Source organism: Cyanistes caeruleus, chromosome 1, assembly GCF_971803275.1.
Source record: "Cyanistes caeruleus chromosome 1, bCyaCae1.hap1.1, whole genome shotgun sequence".
In the NCBI taxonomy this organism is placed as follows: domain Eukaryota; kingdom Metazoa; phylum Chordata; class Aves; order Passeriformes; family Paridae; genus Cyanistes; species Cyanistes caeruleus.
The window spans coordinates 36,447,659-36,472,882 of record NC_141701.1 but is presented as its reverse complement, the minus strand read 5'-3'; the positions used below and the strand labels follow the sequence as shown (position 1 = coordinate 36,472,882).

The following is a 25,224-nucleotide window of genomic DNA, read 5'->3' as shown; positions in this document are numbered from 1 at the left end:
TCAGAACAGCCTTTTCAGTTGCTTAATCATTTTCTTTCTCTTCTCCTTTATCCTCTAATTGTCAACATTTTTCAAAATCCGAAGAGCTCATAACAGCGTTATTTATAGCTGGAAATTGGATTAGTTTTTCACCACTTAAATGAAAAGATAGAAATGTCAACTTGGAATGAACTGGTTTATTAAAGGAAAATATTATTATTAATAAATGCTAATATAATTTATTGGTATGATTACTGCATTTAAAGAAAGCCAAGCTGTTGCCTGCTTCTTAAATTACTACATATTTACTTTTCAACATGTTATTTAAAAATATGAAATAGTCACCTTATTATACACCATCTTCCAGGATTTGAAAGCAACTTATACATATAAATGGATTCAGCCTCATCAGTGTTTCTAAATGATGAAAAAAATGACATTTATTAAGTAAATGCATATAGTGCAGATCCCGTCTGCTGGATTTAAAGTCTTGATTTACATTTCAAAACACTTTGGAGGATTAATCATCTCAAACTAGTCTAGGTTGATTATGTGGGCTCCTTCCACCCTCAGCAGGAAGAGGGTGAGACATCCTCCCGAGGCTTATCACACTACTTTTAAATACCCATTTGTAGGAACAACCCTAGAGCCCTTTAGAGGTACATCTCACTTCCCAGGACAGATAGACAATTGGGTGAAATAAGGTACTTAACTTTTTGACAGAATAGACCCACAGAAGATAGGTGAGATTGATTTTTTCCTCCTGAGAGCCTATTCGTTAGTTTCCTTTTAATACCCTGCAGAAGAACTCCTACTCTGTGCCATTGAAATACTTTAGATAAGTGGTGAATGGACTGCATGGTTCTACAAATTGGATTCACCTAATAAGTAGTAAGAATTGGTAAAATTAAGCATAAGCTTAAACCAATGAACTGATAAGGAAAGACAAAATTCTCTTTTTGTCTCTATTAATTGACTCAGAAATTGTTATCCATAAAAATCTTCCCCTACTTTTTTTATTTAAGTGTAAAAATATTATTAGCAAGGAAAAATATTGAAAGCCTGTGTTGGTTCAACCTTCCATTTAAATATTAATTCAAATCTTTAAAAATGGCTATTTGTTTACTATATAGCAACTGGAAAGACAAAAGTCAGATGGGACTGCTCTCCAGTATCAATGGTAATTATTACTTGCATGTTGTCACAAAATTCAGTATCCTGGAGTCTGCCTTCTAATTGGAGAAGGCTCAGGTATGATACAAGCTGTTAATTTCTGTGACATATGAGGAACAGTGCACAGCTTACTCCCAGGTCACCAAATCAAACTGTTTTCTTCTGTTCTACCCAGTTTCATTGTTTGTACTTTCCTCTGAAATAGGTGAAACTTTTTTAACAAACAGTAGCTCTTTTCATTGATTCCACTTCCATAGTTCAATCTTCAGCTGTTAACAAAAAATCTCCTTGTCCCCAATCCATATCATCAGCAGTTTTCCCTCAGCTGAGCAAAGGGATGTTGAATCTTTTTCCTTTCTTAGTCTTTGAACTAATGGTAGCTTTTGCTTTCCTTCATTTTTTATCTTTGTTTTTGTTTTTTCTCTTTTGCCTGTCAAGAACTGAGTTTATGTGAGTTTATAGTAGCACAGACACTCGAGTGTCTTCTGTAAGATTTTAAGGAAATCAGAATGAAACCTACAATCTATAGCTGGCTTATGGGCCATTCAGAGCACAGAACCAGCACATGAGGAAGATCTCAAACATATTAAAAAATAATGTCCCATTCTGTATAAGAATGCTGAAGCTTTATCAGGGACAAAAGGTACACGAATGAAGAGACTGTAGTTGCCCTTGGGATCTCTTGAATAACCTTTTCAGCACACCTGAGCCCATGATTGTCTCAAAATGTGCCCTGGTCCTTGGGGAACATACAAATCATTGCCTTAATGGGAGTGCAGAACAAAGGAAATCCTGTTATCAGTACAGAAATTATTTTTTACATAGGATGAATAGCCATAAGACAAAAATGGGGACCTACAGGGTCCATTGAAGCATTTTCTGTTTTGTTTGGGTTTTTTTTTAGAAACTCTTTTAAGGTTTTGAAGTGGGGCTTTCTTTCAAATAATTACTTTGGGAAGAGTCAGGGGAAGAGAAAGGACTGGAAGGGCTGTCCATGGAGACAATGTCCCCTTTAGCCATATAAAGAAAAGAGAGGCTGCTCTCACAATGTCTTACACATAAAGAAATAGTCCTCTGCAAAACACAAAAATTCCTTCTGCAATAAACAAAGATTTCCTTAAATGTTCTGGGTTTGTGGGCTGTGAAAGAAACATTTTTTGCCTGTTTTTTCTTTCTCGCTAAGATTTTCTTTATCTCACTCTCCTCAGAAGGAAAAGACAGAGTTTATTTTAGAGGAAAGAATTGACTGCAAGTGTCTTGGAAACTCTAACTTTTTCACTCTTTTCAAACTTACATAGTTTAATTTAAGAAACTGTCAAAATAATAGCTAGTCAGCCTGTATAGCTTGTATCCTTTTGTTCTTTGACATTTTGAGGAAAAAAACACCCCTGAATATTTGCTTTTTGTTTTGCCGGAAATGAAAGAAATCCTTCATATATGCTGTAATTCCTTTTTGCTACCTGGAATAAATACAAAGATTTACATGAAGTCATGCAATTATTTACTTTAGCATTAATTTTTTTAACATTGTATGGCTATAAATGTTGAGAAATAGTAACAGAAATATTCTAAAAATTAAATTTTATGGGAGAGAAAAGACCCCACACGGAGTTTTGTGTCCACCTCTAGGACCCCAAGCATAACAAGGATAGGGACTTGTTTGTCTGAGTCCAGAGGAGGCCATGAAGATGCTCAGAGGGCTGGAGAACCTTGCCTATGGAAACATCCTGAGAGAGTTGGGATTGTTCAGTCTGGAGAAGAGAAGGTTCCAGGGATACCTTATAGCAGCATTCCAGGACATAAAGAGGACTGCAGGAGAGCTGAAAAAGCTCTTTAAATTTTTTTCAAAGGGCACAGGGTGACAGGGCAAGGGGGAATGGCTTTAAACCGGAAGAAGGAAATTTTAGATGAGCTATAGAAAGAAATTCTTTATTAGTAGGATGGTGAGACATGGCAATGGGTTTCCCACGGCCGTTCTGGATGTCCCATTCCTTGTAGTGTTCAAGGCCAGGCTGGATATGGTTTAAGCAACCAGGTGTAATGGAAGGTGTCCTTGCCATTGCAGGGAGGGTGGAATCAGATGATCTTTTTAAGGTTCCTTTCCACCCAAGTTATTCTTTGATTCTATAAAATTGAATCTGATATTTGTAATATAGGAAAATTATCTAAAACATCAATGTCTTGACCTGAAAAATCACGTCCCTCTTACAACTAAGGACAGTAATACAGGAAACATCTAAAAATATTTCAGAACTGAGATAATAAAAGAAAGCATCTTAGCTATTTTGGAGCTCTGTCTATTATAGGGCTCTGTTTCTGATCTGCTCTTGGTATTGCAAGTGGAATATTGGGAACTGGAAAGGGACCTGCCTGTGGCTTTTATAAAGTACTTTGTTCTTTTTCTCACTGTCTAGAAGGATTTTTTTTTTTATTATTTTTATTTTTTTAGGATAGGTAGCAGGCACAATATTTCAAATGGAGAGATGAAAAGCAGCCTAGCCACTTGAGTAAGTGCAGCTGTTGTCACTGCATCTCCAGTGAGACCCACTTTCTGAAATGTAAGCTGTTGTGCCAGGGCAGATGTGGAATCTGGGAAAATTTCCAGAGAAATCATTGTAAAATCAGCTTCTCAGCATTAGCTGCTGTGTTTACCCTTTTTTCTCTCTTGCACTATCACTGGCAACACTGAAAACATTGGATGATGGACTGAGAGCATAAACAGCTCACAAAAGAGCTCTGAGGCAAACACTGTTTTTCACTACACTTTTACCAATCCTTGGAAATCCATGGCCATTTTTAAAGAATAAGAAAGCTCTTCCACTGCTGTGGCACAAATTTACTCTGAGCCAACAGAACACATGCTAGAAAACTGAAAGTTTAGGCTTTTCCTGTGGTGTCTGAAGGTAATGCGGTGGGAGTAATTATGTGATTTCTGATGGTACTCAGGGTATTTCCCTGCCTGGCTCATAGTGGTAATTTATTTTACATATAGCACTTCTGGGGAAAAAAAATCGTGCCTAATTTGAGAAAGGAGTGTAATGATGACATTGCCTCCAGCATTTTGTTTGTGACATCTTAGTGATGTTCCTGTCAGTACAGATGGTGTCTGTCAGGTGCCACTTTTAGATGTTTGTGAAGAACTGGAGGGATGAGCAGACAGAGGGTGGGACAGATGCCACTCCTTGTTGTACTTCTTTGGAAACATCTTTTTAAAAAGTTCAAATAATACTGCTTTACAGAGTAGTTGAGGATTTCCTTTAAGGAGACTCTTGTGTCATAAGCCTATTCTCACCTATTTGGAATATTAGGAGTTTTAAAAAAATATTCCAAGAAGTGCATTATGCACAGGAGATTTCATTACAAAGGATTATTTTGGCTGATGAAATAGGGAGCTACAAAAAGATTGACCTGAGTTTGCCTCACATCAAGATCTGGCAAAAGAGTAAGGCTGAAGTAGAGCTATTTTCCCTTTTTCTAAGACAGCCAGAATACATAAAATACATAAAAGCTGAACCTAAGTGGTGGATAATAATCAGGGCTGCAATGACCTTGTATTAGTTGGTCAACATTAGCATGATTTCAGACTTAGTATTTTATACAGTTTACAAAACCAAATACTGAAATGGGAGAAATGTTTGCCATTTCCTAATTTCAAGTATTTTTTCTCAAAAAATTAGTGAAAATCCACCATAATATTCTAAAAGCTGAAAGGAAAAAGGACAACAGAGTTCTCTGACCATGTCAGGGATTAAATATTAACAAGATCATATTGGGATCACTTTATCTTTCAGTTCAGTCACCTGGAATAATTAGTGGCAATAGACAATATTGTAAAATATGATGACAGTAGTTATCTAACTGGAAGTCTAATGTGCAACATTAAACCTCAGTCACAGGAGATTTTTACACTTTGAATAATCAATCTATGGCTATAAGTGGCAATGGTATTAATGCCTAGAATATTGCAGCTGGAGAAGCTAATTACCAACTGATGCTGTCAGTGTCCATAGCTGTTGGTGTTTCTTATTCTCTTATCGCTGGCTTTCCCAAACAAAAATCTCATGCCTGACTGCTGTTTTTCCCTGACTACTACATTACACTACTACATTCCCAACATGAAAATTCTTAGCATTCTCTATGTTCTTTCCTGCATTCACTTCGGTGCAGATGCATCAGTGCCTTTAATTGCCCACTTTCTCTAGCAGGATATCTGATTTAGTGGGAGAGGAAAGGTAATATCCTAGAGAGAACCATTTTTTTTCCTGGACATACTGTTCCACACTGCCACAGTCTCATGTCATGTTCTGTAGCAGTAATTTCCATGACTATATAGTTTGCTTGCATATTCGACTAGGGTAGGAAAAATAATTCCGTGATTTATTCAAAGATTTGTTAAATACTGTGATTTTTAGATAAGAGCTGCTTTCATTTCTACTTTACTGCTTTAGGTTTTAAAAAAGCACAGAAAAAAAAGCACCTAGTTTGGTGCTTGGCAAAATTTAAGGGAGCAAAGATTGTGATAAGAGAACCATTCCAGCATGGCATCTGAGCTGGGAATGAGAAGGGTCTGTAAGATAAGGAAAAGGTTTCAACATAGGATGTAGAAAATTTAAGCAGAGGTAGAAGCAGAAGTAATGCATCTGGAGTTAAACTTCAGCCCCAGTGGAATCAACAGAGAAACATATGTTGGTTTCAGTAGACCAACATTTCACCAGATGTGATTATGTAATTTTTGCAGCTGTTTTCTGTACAGATCAAAATATGCAAAATAAACAGTATTATGAAAATAGAACTATAAAGAATAAATTATTAATATTTGCTGAATTAACAGCTAGAACAAGACATAAATCTAAAAAAAATATAATGACACAGATGGCTTTTTTAGGATAATACATATGGCTTGATATAAAAGTAATGATGGGGAATTGAAAGAAATTACACTGAAAGTGAGTATTACAAGAGTTAAACTGGAAATTCTCTTCTGATGACTTCCCTGCTTCAAACTGTGCAGGAATGGGTGTTTGCTGTTAAGTAGAGCTCAACAAGTTTAGTCCTAGGCACTCCTTCTTTCTTGCATGCATTTTCTCTTTTCTCATGCATCAGTTCCCCATGATCATGACAATCCAAAAACCTGGTGGATTATTTTTCAGACTTTTCAAAGGCTTTGCTTGATACCTCTCCAACCTACAGTTTCTTGGTTTTCCTCCTACTGTGATTTCTTTGTTTCACTTTCTCATCTAAAATTGAAGTCATAAACGTGAACTCCTTAGAACAGCAAGTATTGTTTACAGGTTTGGGAGTGAGTTTGCTAGCGTCCTCTACTCTTCATTAAATCACCTGTTTGTATCTGATGGTTTATTCATAGCCTTTCTTCTTTTTTTTTTTCCCTATTATGTTTCCTTCCAAACTCTAGATTGGACTTCTGTTGCTTTTTCCTTGTGTCTTAAGGTATCAAAAAGGGAAATAAGAACCACCAATCCCTCTTGGTTGGGAATACATACAAAGGAGCTGAGACCTGAAAAGCTCCTTTGTAATTTTTCAACACAGCTTATCTAACCATTTTTTTGAGAGTCTTCTTCAGCCCAGTCTTCAGACATTCTTCTATACCTATAAAACTCAGTGGCAACATACTCTTTGGCTGCTTATCTTTATTGCAATAAGCCAGGCCTGCCAGGAAGAAGTACTTCTTCTCATGGTCTTGGATAAACCACGAGCAATTTTTAGGATTTTGAACCTCTCACCTGATATCTATCTGTCTGTTTTGTTTCACCTTTGCTTGCTCTTAAAGAATCTTCTACGTCCGGCACCCCCAGATGTCCTGCCTGAATGCAGCAGGCAGGAAAAGTTCAGCCAGTGCTTCTCCATGCCATTTGACCAAGCTTTTTGAAAAATTTCTTTTTACTTTTAATGGGCACATAATGTAGTTTGATAGTTTGATAACAATTTGCAAGTTCTGGTGGCCATTCTCCCAAAAAAGTAGTAGTTTCATTGCTTGAAAACATTCAATTGGAAGGGTGTTGAAACCCCAGTAAATACATACTGTAAGTGGCTGTAGGAGCAGCAGAAGTGACTGTGCCTCATTTCATACTTGTGCATTGACATCAATCTCTCTTATGATTTCTCTGTTATCAGAAAAAGACAAACTTTCCCTAGGGTTCTTATTCTCTTCCTGGTTTCTTATTTTAATGAAATCTTGAGGTTAAGTTAATATATATGAGACCTTTGCATAGCTGCTAAAATGCCCCAAAGGACAGAGAGACAGAAATTGGTATGTACCGAGATGCTGTGAATGTTCTTTCTTTAGGAAACCAAATGAAAACCAGATATGGTGAGATGAAAAAGCAGACCTGATTTTTTATACACCTGTGAGAATTGGCCATTCAAGACTGATAGGTCCAACATTTCCCACTAGGAATGCGCTACAAAAACTCAGTCGACCTCGCACACACAGCACATCTGCACGCTACGTTTGATGTTGAGTTGCTCTGCACATGAGCTGTGGTCATTTGTTTGGTATTTACAGAAACTTGAGACATCACTATCAGAATTTAGTAGATTAGTGGTGAAGCTGTTAGGTACAGATGAAACAGGCTTTCTCATTTCCTTAAAAAGTATCTGTAAGTACCAAATGCAGAAGAATTCTTCAGTCATGCCTTCAGTGAATGGCCAGTATAATCTACTCTGCAAATGCAGTCATTGATTTACTGTGAGTAAAGCCTTGGGCTAAACAGCAATGCTACTACAAGAACTAGGGGTTAAATTTAGTTTAATTAAATTATTGAAATGTTATGGTCACAACTGGTCATTATTAATGCTTGTGAATTACAAAGCCTCCTCATCTTGCTATGGTTTATTCTCCATACTGTAGCACAATAAAAAGGGTGCTTAAAATGCCTTTATAACACTATTAATTGTTTCTATGGTGGTGGAAGTCATGACAATTTAATCATAATAATTTAGCTGAAAAAGTACCTCTCTGTGACCAGGCTTTGGCTGTCACAATGTATGATTTACTTCTCTGTGATTTCCTGATACTGTATTAATAAGAAATTTTTGTTTGGTATGGATTTTGTAATTTTACTTTTTTTGCTTTATGAATTAGTACAATCTATACAGGATTAAGGGAAAGCTCTTGGAGATTAAAGATTGTCCAAAGAATCTTCTGTGACAGCATTTAAAGTGAGTGGAAGGAAACCTCTTTGTTTAGAGATGTTTCCTCTTTTTTGTTTTACTAACAGGACTCCAAAGAATTTATTTGACAGATTCCTATATAATGTTTGTCAGCTTTTATGGCTTTTATTTCAGGGAAAGCAAATTGTTTTCTTTCTGAGAAATAAGGTGTTTTGTAGAAAGCCGGCCTGTTCAGAATAAAACTTTGAGACATATGGTCTTTTAATTACTGGGTTTCAGCTGAAAAAATTGCTTCATTTTGAATGAATTTAAAATTCAACAAAACAATGTGAACATTCTGGGATTTCTTTGGGGCGGGGTGTTTTCCATTTGGGTATTTTACTTTTTCATGTCCAGGTTATAAGTCTTTACTGTAGGATATTCACTTTTCTTGTTGGAAAGGGAAAAAAAATCACAGAAAACAGATGTAGTTTTTTAAAGTATTGACAAGCTCAGATGTCAGCCTGTGTTTACCTTGTTTTCCAACTTGCAAAGGTAAGTGCTCTCTCCCCACAACATTCTGCCAGCTGTGCAATGACCAGACTGGTTACAGTGCATGAATGATTTAAATGCCCTCCGTGTGTTTGCATGAGTAGCTGTATTTTTTAAAAAAAAGTATATAACAAGTCGGCAAAATCTATTTTGATGCCAAACAGGAAAGTTCAGTGGAGGGCAGTGAAGGTGTATCTGTTTTCTGGGTGTGCATGTTGATGTGCCTCTGTAGCTAAGCTATCATCTCAAATCCCTTTGGTTTGGTGCTGCCTGTGCTTCCCTGTCTCACAGTAATGTTTAAAAGGATCCAATCCAAAGCTGTCTGAAGTCCTGAGGCTCTGCATTACCAGTGGCCGACTGAACATATCACTCCCATGCAATTTACATTTTAAACCAGTTGTGTGGGTGTTAAGACTTGCAATGCTTTAGGTGTGAGGACGCGAGCGTTACCTAGAAATACTAAGAGGTGCTGGCATTTGGTGAGATTTTTCCCATCGTGTTTCCTGACCCCTACCCTTGTTAGACAATATCCAGATGCACGACCCTGCGGCAGCATCCTGGGCAGGGCTGATTTCTGCTCTTCCCCACAGAAGCCTTCACCTGAGCTGGCAGTGCTTTGATGCCCACAGCCGTGCAATTAAAGCTGACCCATCCCCTCTCATCCACACTGCCCTCAGCAGAGCTTTAAGAAGTAAAACTCTTGCACGGTCTGTGCCTCTGAGAGGAGGTAATTAGTGAAGGAGCAGCACTGGCAGAGTCTGTAAGAGCCGGAGAGCAATCAAAGGCAGGAAACTTTCTCCCATCCTTCTTAATATCTCCACATCTTCACATTTCCCTATCTACCATCTCCCCAAGACAAGTTTAGCACGGAATTTGTCTCTCTTTGCTATTTAGCACTGCCATGGAAGTTTTCTGCTCCAGCCAGCAGCCAAGCACCACACAGCTCCTTCAGCTGCCCTAAATGTATCCCCTTCCAGCCCTGGCCCCCAGCCTGCTCACTGGAGGGGCCGGCTGAGGAATGACTTGCCCTGCTCAGCAATAACAAAAACATTCCTCTGTAATCAGCACTGTTTTCAGCAAAAATACAGAACAAAGTCCCATACCAGCTACTTTGAAGAAAATTAACTTTATCTGGTTCAAAACCAGCACAAGCACACACACATTAGCTGATGACATATGAGGAATAAACTAAATGTAAGCAACGTTTGCTCTCTTCATATTCCTTGCCTGGAGACTGGAAGGGAAATTCACCTTTAAAGATATTCTTAAACCAACAACAGTTGCACCTGAAATCCTAAAATCCACTACACTTACCTGTGGATGGTTTTCATAGACTTAACTAGAGTTTTTTAGCAAAATATGCTATGTTTGTTCAAGAAAACCTTCCTCCATGCCTCAGTGTGCTACACAACCCTATATAGGACATGCTATACTGAAAAGAAATTCTGTATTATCTGCAAGAAAGACACAATTAGGCCTGTAAAAATATGCCCACATGTTCATACCTTTCTTGTCCTTTTCCTTTTGTATATTTATTGCTTTTCTTACTGGCCCTAATCCAGCAAATATATGTAGATCCCTTATGTCAATGCTTGTTAAAATTAAATAATGCACATGCTTGCTTGTCAAATCAACTCTGTAGCTTTGTAGGCTTCTCAGGCTTTCAGCTGTCTTCTGGAGTTACACTGACATCCTTTATCTTTTAAAAATAGAAACACTTACAAAGTGAAAATTCTAGTGATACTAGTAATTACTATCATATATAGTAAATTATAATGATTTCCAAAATGTATTGAAATTTGTAGATACTCATCAGAAAAAATGTCTGACATCAATAATATTTTGATTCTTTTTTTCATCAGGCAAGCTGAAAATTATATATATATATATATATATGTATGTGTGTATATATATGTTTGAGGAGTCTTTATATAATAGTCTTGACCTTGTTTTCAATAAATACATAACCTGATGTTAATATTACTTGTCCTTTTGCCAGTGTGTCGTGCTGTCATTCAAAACTCAATCTATCTAAAAATTGTTCATCTTTCTTGTCTTTGTCTGTTAATATTATTTCAAATTTGAGAGTTAAATAAAACAATAATTTCAAGTATTAACATGTTCTTATAGCTTCATTGTGGTCTCATTTTTTCCTTATTTATTAGAAGAGAATATATTAAAAATTGCATGATGAAGGATTTTAGACAAGTCTGTGGCACTAAAGAGTGAATGGATCATTAGGTTTCCCAGCGACTTTATGCATCTCTTAAAGTGACCAGATTTATATAACATCTGTTAACAGGATCATTAAGTAATCCACCTAGACTTGTTATTAACAGAGACTTTTAAAATTGCCTCTTTAATTAAAAATATATTTCTGGGGATCATAGTCAACTGCATTGATTAAAGTAGCTTCTGTGAAAAATTTCTTCAAATTTAAAAATAATAAAAATTGAAAGTTAGGCTTAGCACCTCACTGATTTTCTTTGGCATGGCAAACCTGAAATTGCCCAAAAGTTACTGAACACTGTCAAATAATTTTGATTAATCTTGTCAAAAGAATTTGAGCAATTTGATTATTATGATTATAGACTTACCCATAAAGAGGTGATGCCAGAGAAAAAAAGGATTCTTGTTTCTGAAACAGTCAACTGAAAAACTAAAAATTCCTGAGAGAACAAATAAAAATGCTCTTTGTGTGAATGTCTGTGAGAGTTATTGAGGTTTGGAGGTGGATTGGGCTACAAATTTAATTAATCTGATTAAGATCAGGATACAATGCACTGCTGAAGGAAACTGGTAATGCTGCCTTCTTTGACCACAGCTGGTATTTGTTCATGGGAAAGCACTGTTGAGTCATTAATTTGTACAGTTAAATATGAATATTTAAATATATGCATAGCATGTATACATAAAATAGACTCCATGCATACATTTTTATATGTACATAAATGTCTAAAATGTTTCAAGGAACCTAAAATGTGGACTAATGCCTGTAGTAAATGTAAAATTAATAATTAAATTCTCTTGTCCATAGTCATAGGTACTTCACTTCTGCTGGGAAAGGAAGGATTTCAAATTTCATCACCTGACCTTAAAGTTTCTTTAGGGACTGTCTTTGCTGTTTAAATAAAAAAAAAATGCTATCAAATTCTTTTTGGAGACTGTCATTGCTTCAGCAGAATGCAAATGAAGCTTGTGATTAAAGGATTGCTCTGCTAAAGCCAAGGTCATTGGCAGACAGCACCACAAAAAATTGAGGGACTGGCAAAAATATGATGAGCGGTTTCACAAAGAAATACAGAAAGAAAAGTGTCGTGAGGACAGGTATTTTTCTGAGAGCATCTTGTGCTTCTTTGAAATGAAAACAAGTAAGAAAACAGACCCCTCACAGTTCAAGAACTTCTGTTGCTTGTTGCTTCCTGTCTCATTTTGTATTCTGAATCTTCAGAAGAGCTTTGGTAGTGTTTACTCTCACTTCTTGGCAGTCTCTTGGTGGAAGACAGTCTTATCCAACGAGCTTCATAGAGTTCATTCAAAAGATGGAGTGAATTAGCACATCCTTCTCATTGCCCTTGGCACACTCTCTAAAACAAAAATTTGGATCTTCTTACAAAATTTCCATGAATCATGGAGTTTGATTTATATATTAAAATTCCTTATTGCCTCTTTTAAGCTACTAGGGTGCCCTTGGGTCATTGTCTTTGTTGAAACATTAAAAAGCAGTTGGCCCTTTCCTATAACCTGATGGATCCATGGCTGTCCAAGGTGGGGGACTGTGGCATGTGATGCCCTGGATAGCTGTGATCTGAGCCTCCCTTCTAGACTTCAGGACCCAGCTTTAAGAAAAACAGCAAACAGTGCAAATTACAGCTCAGAGTGGAAGTGCCTAGCAGCAGAGCTCATGAGTTTTGTTTTCCTCTTCAGCTCACTTTCCCATAACAAGACAAACTTCTTAGTGTAATTTAATGTCCCTGAGAAGAAAGGCTTTAGCAAAAATGCTGAACATAACCAGACTTGTCATAAAACAAGAGCTGGCAACATCATGAACAATTGCATTGCTTTGAGCAAGCAAAGCAAAGAACACAGCAGTTGGTTAAACTGGCCTATTAATCTTTAAAAGTGTTCCTGGGTGCAGGTAGGAGCTTTCTGGCTAGTCTTAAAAGAGGGACTAATTTTTCTTGTCAGAAATTTTAACATTCAAGTGAGTTTTCAAAAGTCTTTTTATGGTGCTTTTTAGTGTCATCAGAGTCTGGGACAAACCTTTAAATTTAGGCTCTCATGTGTTTATTTCCAGCATAGAATTTATCTCCTTGCATAGCAAGAGGTGTTATGGTATTCCTATAGTTGAGAGGGACAGACAAAGCACAAAACCTACCAGAATTTAAGGGAAATATTAAAATTAACTGTACTATTGTTAAAACATTATATTCTTAATCATGCCTTTATCCCCATGCTTTGTTCAAAATTACTGCAAACAAAATACTTTTTTTTGATAAATAACAAAGTTAAATTCTGTTTTGACTAGAGGCTGCATTGCATCTGTTCCTCATATGGGATTATGTGGAGTTTTGGCACAAACTGTTTCCTCTATTTCCATGCATTTCCTAGTGATGTTAGAACTAAAACTCTATTGCAAGTTTTGTAATATTAGGGTGGCCGTGGCACAAAACGAAGTGCTATAAAGAATTAATACTTTTCATATGGTCAACCCAGGCCAGACCTCTCCATTTTACCTGTAGAAATCCAGTTCCCATCAACACTGCAAGAGCCTTCTCCATTTTGAGTCTGATCTTGTCTGCTTTAATGAGAAATATTAGATTTAAAAAAAATTATAAGGGTAATTTAATAAAAAGTATTGTAAATATTATGAAATAGTGTGGGAAAGAGTTTGGTATAAGTTTTGTGGCAGCTTATTTTTCAGGCATCAAATTTTAATTTTTTCATATTTCAAATGTATGAATGACTCCATAGGGATATCAGCAATTTTGCTCAAAACCAGCAACAACAACAGAGCTAAAATGTTCTTACTGAGCCTTGAAATTGTTATGTTATAAATTCCTTTTTCAAATGCTTGTGGTCTGTAGACCTTTTGGACAGAATTTTTTATGACCCATAATTGTAGTGTTTTTCCATTTTTGTACACTAAAAGGTTTCAAGCCTTTTTTAACCTTTCCCATCTCTCTGGCCTGAGATGTTTTCCTACATCATTGGTATAGATGGCTGTATGTGGCTTGCCAAAGATGTTTCTAATTCTTCACTATGTTGCGTTTCAGTCCTGCCTCGCTTCTTCATTTCAGTCAAAATCAGGTATGGCTTGAGTGAGGGACACACCAATCTATACAAACCCTTGGCTTTATACAAACCCTTGTCATATTCCCAGTCTTGAAAGCTCAAAGTGTTGCTGGGAGTTTGGCATCAGTCCAAATCTGTGTTCTGTCATAGCTCTGGATCATCAGAGGCAATAGGTGAGAGCAATTTTCAAACTAAGTGCTTGGCTTAATCATATGTCAGGGACTCCACTGGAGCACGACAGCTTTTCTGGGCAGTTGTGATTTCTTTGTGCTCATGTTGAATTTCCTATGACAAGTGGTAAGTAGGACTCATATTGATCCAATCACCCTGTCTCAGCTGCTATTTCTTTGTGCGTTCGAGCTTTTTCCTGCCATACTCTGTTACTCCTCTGGGCTGTTTCTCAGACAGAGAGACTGTCACAAAAGGGAGGTCAGACAAGGAAAGATGTGGAGCTGGGATTTGAGCCTGAATCTGAATATTGCCAAAGATCAGAGCTCATCTTCAGGGGCAACAAGTTTCAAAAAGAGCCCCTTGCTGGTTCTTATAACTTGTTCTTGCAACTGATACTAATACTGCATGAAGAAGACAGCAGTTTGCTTCTCTTGTTGACTTCTTGCCTTCTGGCTTCCAAAAGACATTCCACTGCATTCCACTTTTCTATTAAGTTTGGTAAATCTAATTCTAAAATTGTTTGCTTTGCAAAATAGTATACACATCTCTGTGCATGTAGCAAATTAAACAATCCAGCAAAATTATTTTTACAATGTTGGTAGATTATCTGCCTGATTTCCAAATAAATTTCCAAATGTATTACGTTTACTTTTTAAAAATAAAATCTGGCAACAATCTCCATAGCTGAAGGAATAAAAGTAAAGAGAGAAGCTAGTACTTTCTAAGCTTATACTTTTTTTTTTTTTTGGAAGGTTGTAGATGTGGAGGGTAGCCTGTTGACAAATGGTTAAAAATTATTGGTGTAGATAAGAACTGGGGGGAAAAAAATATGCTTTATATGGCAATCTTTCCCTTTAGTCATGGTCTGATGCCATGATTACAGTCTGTGAAGCTCTAATCTCTGTAAGTGGGAACCACAAGCTTCTAATCACACCAACCAAAAATTGCTTTGTCTCTGTACCTCTTTTAACCGTTCTCAGCCCATGATGCTGGAGTTACCTCATGGTCTATGTCTGAACATTTTGTTGCTGTGAATTTTCTCTTTTATTGATAATTAATTTAGGTGTATCACATGATTCCTCTGGTTTACTGTGCATTGCTAGCACAGAGATGGATTTGCTGTGTCTAGTCTGCCATCCAGTTCGGACAGATGAATGACCCCAATAGAGTCAACCCATAAGCTTCAATTTAAGAATGCTCTTCATGTCATTTATTCACCAGAGTGCTCAGGATGAGGTAAAGACACTGACTGTGCTATACCTTGAGTGGCTTGGAATCAACATGGTTCACTGTCCTATCCCATTTGCAGTGGAGAGGGCTACCACAGTTATTGAGTGGGCTACTTTAAACCTCGAGCTCATGGAATAGGTAAAAGCCATCAGTGTAACAGTGAAGCAAGAGTTTAAATTCAAAAGAAACAAGAAAAAAAAATTAATCGGTATTCACAAATTGTCATCCCGATAAAGACAATGTGGGAGCTAGTGACAAAGTTTCCTTCCTTGGATATGGGAAATGGCCTCAGTCTTCTTCAGTATTGTCTGCCCAGGCCTTCAAAAGTGTTTGTTCAGCAGTAGTGAGAGGAGATGGAGTGTAACTGGTCACACACAGAGCAAGCTGGAATCAGAACCTGTTTCTCCAAGTAAAAGCAGGGTGGAAAATTGAGGTGATGCTGCCAGTGGGTGTCTTTTGGCTGATAGCTGATGGTCATGTTTCCAAGTACTTCTACAATTAGAGCAGTTTTCATTAATGCTGGGACACATCATTTTTATCTAGTGAGGATTAAGGTCCTCTTGAGATTAGACACTAAGGAACATGTGTGTCCCTTGTCCCTGCCAGCACCCCTGCATCTTAATTACAAATATAATTGGGTATAGGGAATTACAAGGAAATGTACTATTCCTTTTCTAGCATTATGCATATAAACTTGTGTTACCTGTACCACCTGAGCAGGTGTTGGATTAAAAATCTTTTCACTGCTTAAAAAAAATATGTGTAGCACGTCAGAACAGAGAATCCTTATTACACAGGGAATGGAATGGGAATATTTAATGCTTCAGCCTAATGTCCATAATAATAAGCAGTATAGTATATATCAATAAAATAAAAAGTGTTAGGAAGTGCTAGGTATCACACAAGCAACAATAAAGTCAAGATCTCTATGCTTTGCCAGGCCTTTTTTCCTCTTTCACTTGTCTGTAAAATTTCATGTATTGCCTGCTGTTTTCTGAAGGAAAAAAGTGCTTTTCTTCCATCCTGCTCAATACACTGTTTTTGTTATACTTTTCCTAAGAGTGTATCTTTAAATACTGGGAAGGGATGAAAGAAATATAAAATAGTATGTCATAAAGAAGAATCAGACACTGAAAGAACAAATATTTTTGGGGGTAATCATGTCACAGCATAATATTTGTTTGTTATGCAAGACAATCTTGGTGCATTCGGTTTTCTGCCTGGAGTTTCAGTTTCCTTTTTATTTTGTTTTCTTTAAAACTAGTGATTTTAAGTAGTCCTTATTTCTCATTTATTTTTTGTGTTGTTGTTGTTGTAGGCACTGTGTGTAAATTTTACACAAACATATGAAAGGAACATCATACCTGTTATTAGTCTGTAGTTTTGAAATAAGCCGTCCATGATTTGATAAATGTTACCGAGATTCACCACCTAAAAACTGAATCAAAAAAATTACAGAATGCTTCGGATTAGAAGGCACCTTCAAAGATCATTTAGACCAACCTCCCTACTATGGGCAGGGACATCTTTCACTAGATCAGGTTGCTAAAACCTCTGCCCAATAGAAAACATCCACTTGAAACCAAACGTAGAATTTAAGCAGACATAATGAAATTAAACATTATCTCCAATACTTAGAAGAAGTATTACTCATACTCATAGGGATTACATCTCACCTTAAAGGAATGTATCTGCCATAGCAATGATTTCCAATAATAATCAAAATTAATCCTTGGTCTGACAGCCAACACAAATCCTATATATAGTTTAAAGGCTTAAAAAGCTGTAGACAGTTAAGTGGGACTCTACATCTGTACAATATGATTATGGGGCTGATCCTATACTCAGGAGCAAACTTCTTACCACAGATTGGAGTATTGCTTTAATGCAGACTAAAGAAGGGAGGACTAGGAAATGGGATTTCACTCCCTGTGTCACTTTCCTAGGTCTCACAATTTTCCTGGAAGACCTGTTACTTGTGATCTGCCCCGTCACTGTTTATGGTGTCTATCTGTGAGGTTATCAGCTGAGGAAGTGTAGTTTATCCACTAATGTATGGAATTAAAGTAAACATATACGCTCAGAAGAGAGCATTTTTCCATTCATGATTGAAATTTCAACTCTTAAATGAATCCCAACTGGATTAGTTAGAAGGATGACTTGGTTTCTTTTGTTCAGGGCCTGGAATTTGGTCTCCTGCTTTGAAGCAGCAGTGTTTTTTTCCTAAGAAATAAGCATTTGTATTTGTCTCCCGCTGATGATTAAACATTTTATACATTTTTTTTTAAAATATGTAAAAGTGGGAGATAGTAAATGATCTACTGGAAAACTTTAGGCATCTGCTTGTACTTTTGAAAATTCTTAACTTTCATTAAATGTAGAACTGAAAATATGCCACTTGGGCAGCAGCTTTTCCAGCATGCTCAGGGTTTCCAAGCTGTCAAATTTACAAATACCAAAACACTCTCAGGAATTCATTGATATTTAAAATCTGTACATCCCAGCAAAGAGTCTTTGAATTTTCTGTGGCTCTGCAAATGACTATAAAGATACCCGTTAATTTTTTTAATGCTTGTTGCTTTTGACTCACTTTAGGGATTAAGAATCTCCAAGTAGTTAGAGAGAAGTGTTTCAGCTGCTTAAAAAAAAAAAAAAAGTAAAAATTGATTTTTCCTGTTGTCAGGCTTTCTTTTATTGATTGGCAGCTTAACATTTATCAGCTCGAGCAGCTTATGGCTGCCATTTTGTGAAGTGATATTTCAGAGGTCAAGCTAATGCAGCAAGTGGTTTTGTTTGCATTCCTAAAACTGATCCTTGCTGGGCTGTCATTATCTGCTTTTTCCTGCTTTGAGAGCTCAGGATGTAATGCACGAAGTGAAAAGTAATTATGAAAATCTCCTCTTACAGACTCTATCCAGAATTTCTGAATAAGAATTTGTTTTTAAAAAGGTAGCAAGTGCTGTGATTACTTTTGGGTTTGGGTTATTTTTTTTTTTTTGCTGTTTTCTTCTTACCTGAATTACCAGCAGCCTCAAAACATGAACGTGACCATCAAGTAAGAAATTTTTTTTAATCACTCCAAGAGCCATACATAACAGTATTCCAGAAATGAAAAATTTTATTTATAAGGGGTTTGTACTGTTCACATGCCAAAATATTACATTTTACATGTGCTGGAAAAAATTATCAGGCTGTTTCCCTATGGAATTTTGTCACTGGCTGTGAACTAGCCAAGTATGAACACTGTAATAGGCTAGAATTTTAAAAACATAAAGACAAAAAACCAAAAAAGGATAAATAAACCCTCAAGAGGAAAGAAAGCTGTGACACCAACACCATGGACACCACAATTTGTCCCCATAGTTGTGATAACAAAGTGTTACCTCACAATATTTGATAGACCCTAACCCACCAATCCATGTCCTTCTCAACAAAGGGCTTCAGAAATAGGTGAAATGGAATATACGTGTGCTGCTTGACAACTGGCATTTCTTAGAGTTGACAATTTTTAAAAGCACTTGATAACACTGTGCAATCTCTGGCATTGTTGTACAAAGAAAGCCCCGGCTGTTTCCTGTGACTCTATATTTATGTTTTCATTAAACGAAGTTGTCTGTCAGCTTCTTATTTCACAAGTTGTTTTCATGTTGCAGCTGAAATTTTTCTAAACTAGTATCAAGGATTGACATGCAAAGTCAAAAGACAAATGCCTCATCAGCTCGAAATAATGCATCTGGAAATCTAGCAACTCTGTATTTAAAGGGGAGAGAAGTTGTGGAGAAGAAAGCAGATTACAAAGGCAGATTTCTTACTGATAACTAGGATAAAGTTAGGATGGCAGGATTTAATTCCCTTGTTAGCTTTCAGGTGTGGTCAGAAAAAAAGGCAATTAACAAAGGAAAATAACAAATTAACTACTTCTGCAACTGGAATCTGGACTAAATTTCCATTTGGTCAAAGTGGAAGTAAATGGCCACAGACAAGACATATTTGTGGGATGCAAAGGGCAAATTAATGTCATGGCAGTGCCCACAAGCTGTCGTTTATGGAAGCCAGGGGTATTTTGTGGGCATGTGGCTACAATTTTGCAGACATTTTTTCACTTGGAATTCAGAATGGGAAACATGGAAATATAAATCTGAATTAATTATTTAAAGTATCAACATAACTGAACTCTCATTAATCTCCGGTGAGGAGGGCTGGGGTATTTTTGCATTTAAACGGCTTTCATTCAACTTCACTGTATTTTACTTATTCATGACCTAAAGACCCAAATCTTTTGTTAATTCAAATGAATTTTCCTGTTTGTACTTAATAAGTAAGGTCTTGTACTTAAGGTAAGGTCTTAGAAAATCTTTAGTACATTAGTAGGTTTGCCACTTTCACCAGTCCAAGTGGAAGTGGTATGATGTTTACTAAAATGCACAGACATTACATCCTGTGTGGGTTAGAGTGCAACCAGTCAGTACTCATCTGGGTAGGTTTCATATCTGGTCAGGAAGATGACTGGAGCGAAGAGAACTTGCTGCTGCTTTTGTTTCAAACTTAGATCAGTTCACAAATGTAGGTTCCTTTACAAAACTGAGAAGTTTGTAATCTGGATGAGGGGCAGAGAGAAGAAAAGAGAGCAGGGTTCTTGGCTGGAGACATCTCATTTGAATCTGATGATGGCAATCATCAAATATGATGTAAATTTGATTTAGGTTGTTCTCCAGAACCATGGGATAAAACTGGGTCTGTTGTCTGTTTAAAAAAAAAGAAAAAAAAAAAAAAAGAAAAAAAAAGAGTTCTTAAGTGACATTCTAATCAAGTAACATCAAAATTGTTTTCCAGGCTGTAAGTCCAAGGGAACACATGTTTTGTACAGTACCAGGTATGACGGTTCTTATGTCATACCTGGTACTGTATGAAGTACAGAAGTTCCTGTGAACAACTACAAAATAATCAATGAATGTTTGCAGTTTCCTCTCTCCACTTTAACATTCTGCTTTCATGCTAGGATTACTGGGGTGAGGATTAAGGATAATTATCTCATTTCCCTTATAACGGAAAAGATCTTGTATTTCCCCTTTCTTTACCTTAAAAACAGAAAGCCAAATGTGTTCACACTTTCTCCCTCCCTGTCCTAGGAAACGGATCTCATGACCTTTAACATCTCCATGCACCGCTCCTGGTGGCGGGAACACGGGCCCGGCTGCATACGAAGGGTGGTGCGTCCTTCTTCCCCTGGCATCCTAGAGGATTACTCCTACGTCTCGGTGACAGGCTGCATCATTGATTTCCAGTACCTAGAGGTCATTCACAGCGCTATCCAAATACTCCTCTCAGTAAGTTCACGTTTCTTCTCGTACTAGGATCCCATCAGTTCTTTCACACACAACCTGCTGCTGTTGAATGTCCTGGGAAGTGGGTGCAGTCGCTGATGGATAGCTGCAGAGATTTTTAATTGTGTTTTGAGTTAGAGAATTATATCCATGTTATTAAAATGTGCACTGTTCTTTTGTTTCCTTATATCTCTTAAAGCTCTGTACAGGCACAGTGCACATTCTGACCATAGCTAGGATAGATGGAAATTAACTTGAGTCCTTGGCTCTCATTCATTGAGATGTAGAGCAAAGCAAAGTAGGCTTGTCCAAAATTAATTTACTTAAACCTTTCTGAAGTTCACAATCAATGATGCCATTTATTCAGCCCTGATTGTAAATGTATTTTACTTGATACGTTGCTAAGTTTCTTCCCAGACTCAGCTAAAGATTAATCCTTGAAAAAGGTCAGAAAAATATTAGGAATTAAAGCATGTGCTCATATTTAACCATGTTATTTTTTTCTGTCCTTGAACTCAGCATTATCAGAACACTCTACCTCCATTGTCCACATTTATTTTAACACCAGTCAAAAAGTGCAATTACAAGAAGTTGTTGTAAAAGCTTGGAGTGCAGGGAAGTGCTGGGACTCAGTGAGTTGCTTTGGGAGCTACAGCCCAGTCTTGGCCACAGTTTTTCCTCAAACTCTTGCCTGTTTCTGCTTGTGATTAATAGATTGTTTGGCATGGGCTGAGTGATCTACTAGAAGTTGTAGTTCTTTCTCTTCGTAGCTGTGTGTAGTGCATTGCAACTGGCTGACCCTAAGTGGTCACTCATAGGATTGATCACCCCAAATGTCCAGACCCATTATGAGAACATAAATGCTCATGGCTCATGGTCCTTACCATGGCCACCAGGGAGAAGAGGTGCAGTCTGCAGTCCACACTTGATAGTCAAGTGAGCTACCTGGTCTGAGCAGCCAGAAGTGATGCATATTTCTGGTCTGTTCAGTATTTCAAGCTGTTTTACTAACAATCAGGTTTATACTACCACTTGCAGAATAAATGGTATCTGTGAAATAAATCTCACTGCTTAATATTATTTCAAAATTTCAATTTTTACTTTTTTTCATCTTAAGGACATTTCTCTTGCAAAAGTAAACAAATCAGTATATTTTATATAAATATATATATAGATATATATAAATACATATACCTATATACATCTGTCATTCTGTCCAGATGTCTGAAAGTTCAAGATAATTCCTCTCCAGTACTAAATGCCTTTTGTAAGATGCCAAGTGCTTTTTCCTTGCTACTACTTTTAGTCAAACTTGGATAAACTTGTACATCTGTGATTAATGAACTTCCACTTGATGATCCAGGTTAGAATTAGTGCACTTGGTTTGCACACCAGTGATGTCACCTGCACCAACACAAGATGAGTGTTTTATCCTGGTCAGCTTCTCAGGCATGAGGGACATCACAAGCCCTACACAAGCCTTCTCCTGACCATCCTTCAGTCAGGCAGCAAAGACTTTGAGTCAGGATCTTTTCCAGTGAAGACAAAAATTGCTTCTCGTGCGGCCCAGACCTGTGTCTGCCAATAAAAAATTATAGTATTACTGTGAAAATGGGCCTTCCAAAACAATTCTGCATGCTCAGTTTTAACTGCATGCTCCTTCCTTATATCTGTGGGGCCCTGATACTCAAAGCAGTTTGCTTCTCCCTTGAGTTCATTTGCAGATTTCCTTCTCAATGCAGTGTCTTTCGCTCTGCATCAGTGAGAGCCTGTACAAAGGAAAATAAAGTCTGGATAGTTTAAAAGGAGAAAACCATAAATATTTCAAACTCTTCCTCACTTCCATAAGCAAAAAAAAAAAAGGATATGTTAAAATTTCTTCTGGTATTTTTTGTGATTATCAACAAAAATTCAATGGAAATACAGCTGGTTGTTGGTCACAGGAAGTGTTTTCGTCTGCACTTATCAGTGCAGTAGAGTTCAGTCAAATGACAGGAACACAAATATTAATATTAGAATATTCAAATAAACACAATTAATAAACACAAACTAAAAAATATGAAAATGAAAAAATATAGAAATTCTGTAGTAATTATAAATCATAAGATGTAGCTGGCTTTCCCCTTCTGAATAAGTGATTGATTGCCATGCTGGATTAAATAAGAATTCAAAAATTTAATTAAATTGAAAATTAAAAATGTGCCAGGAACTTATAAGGCATGACTGTGAATTAAATAGTTGTCAGTTTCAGACACTGCTTTGATTGATATAAACAATGCTAAAATTAAAAGACTGTACAGAAAGGAAGGCTTTCCTCCAGGTTTACTATCTTGCTATGCCATCTGTGACATGTTATGATTAACATACCATGAATCTGTACTTCAGTTTCCATTCTGATTTGTAATTTAGGCTTGTTTCAGGTACTGTCACACATGACAGAAGTCACCACCTGGATTATCAAATAATTTGTAGTTTTCTTCCATTTTCTGAATACTACTGACTTGAGGAAGTTCCCATCCATTTTGGATGTATAACAGCTTTCCTAATTGGGGTACCAATTTCAGTTAGTTGAAAGGTCATTTAGAGTGTATTTTCAAAGGACTGGGGAACTGTAGATCATAAGATAATTCTTCTTACCTTTTCCTGGTACTTAGTCCCAAAAGCAGACTATTCCTTTTTGGGCCTTACAACCTATTTAATTTTCATAACATTTCTATGTAGCAATAGTAGTGTAACAAACCATTTTACAGTGTAACAAAAAACTTTATTGGCATAACAAATCATTTTATCATGCTACTTTGTCTAAATGACTGGGAATACAAACACTCCCATTTGGTGGGGAATTAGAACTTTTGAAAGAAGAAACACCTTTGGGGGTAAGTCTTGGATACCTGTTGAGATATATAACTCACTAGCAGCATTTTTGAAAGGTGACTAAAGGTTTTTATTTTTTTTAACTGATATAAAGCTTTTTATATGCACAGAATGCTGTGAATAAATCAAACTCCGCTGCAGGAAATAGGCTTGACAGTCATTTATTTAATTTTAATGCAGTAAAGCTATTTTTATATCTGCTTTATAGTTGTTTCTAAAAAAATATTTTTATTGGTGAAATAGTAACTTTGTATCTTATCCTGCTTCTGGGTGCCTGTTTAGGTCATTGGTAGTTGACGATGTTAAACATTTATTTAAACTGGGGGAGAATCAAGAGAAGTATGAGACAATAGGATGCAATTAATAGTAAGGAGTAGCTAGAGTTAAATTTTATATTTAAAATCTGTATTTATTTGATTTAGGCCTGTCCTTGTTTAGGGCATATAATAATATAATGTAATGTAATGTAATGTAATGTAATGTAATGTAATATAATAATAATTATACTACCCCATGACATATATATTATTTTGATGAATAAATTCTTCTGCACAACACCTTTAAAATGCAAGGCAGATCATCATTATAGAAACCTCAGTTTTCAGAGAACAAATTAATAATACAGTCAAAATGTGACAGCATCTTTGAGAAAGACACTTCATACAATTTTTGTTGTTATTTGAAAACAGATAATGCGCACTAAGAGTTTTAAAAGCCAGGCATGCACTGGCATCAATAGCCTGAACATTAAAAAGTTCTCCAAGTTATTGCAGAGAGATTTGTATTAGACCCAGAACCTAATATGACATTAACAAGTTGCAGCACAAAGCCCCAAGCCAGGGTTCACTGTGCTAACTCTGGAATTAGCAGCCATACAACTTCATCAGTGCTGAAAAAGCAAATTTAATAAATTCTGTCAGAGCAACGGGCTGACACAACTAAATGCTTCAGGACCAGGAGATGTTACTTTCTTCTAATACTGTGTTGCACAAGGTGAAGTTACCTTTCCTCCCATTCTCATCATTGTATAGAAGGATAACCTAAAATCTAGACCACTGAAAGAAGGGGGGAAGCAAAGAAAATGTAAGTCCTAAGCCTAAAAACATGCAAAATATGGAAGCTCTTTGTCATGTTGATGAAAATTCAGGATATTTTGAAAGAAGCTTCTGGTTTACTTTGTGGAGGTCCATCTGTTGCCTCTAATAAGTGTCAATTATTGTAACCCTCAGGCTGCCTGCTGGACCTACAGAGGAGAAACAGCCACAAAAAAAAACCCCAAAGCCCTCTCTGGCAGAGTCATGTATAAATTCAGACAAAGATGAAATATGGAAAGATTACAGTACTGAAATTTTTCCATAGTGAAGTTAAAAGCAGTGAGCATATCTGCCTAAGGTAAAGTTATCAGTGGGGAATAGCTTATCACATACACTGCCAAGCATAAAACATACATTAAAATAGAAAAATACATTACTTTCTACAAAATATAATGAATCTGTAATATCAGAAGTATAAGAAA

The 25,224-nt window shown here is 36.7% G+C and overlaps 1 protein-coding gene across 1 annotated transcript in view; it reads left to right on the top strand.

Annotated features, from left to right (window-relative positions):
* Window positions 1-25,224, top strand: part of NKAIN3 (sodium/potassium transporting ATPase interacting 3) — a 335,927-nt gene that overhangs the window by 227,747 nt on the left and 82,956 nt on the right. Inside the window, 1 exon segment of the mRNA XM_086886975.1 lies at window positions 20,640-20,837. Coding sequence (XP_086743101.1) covers window positions 20,640-20,837 — 198 coding nt within the window.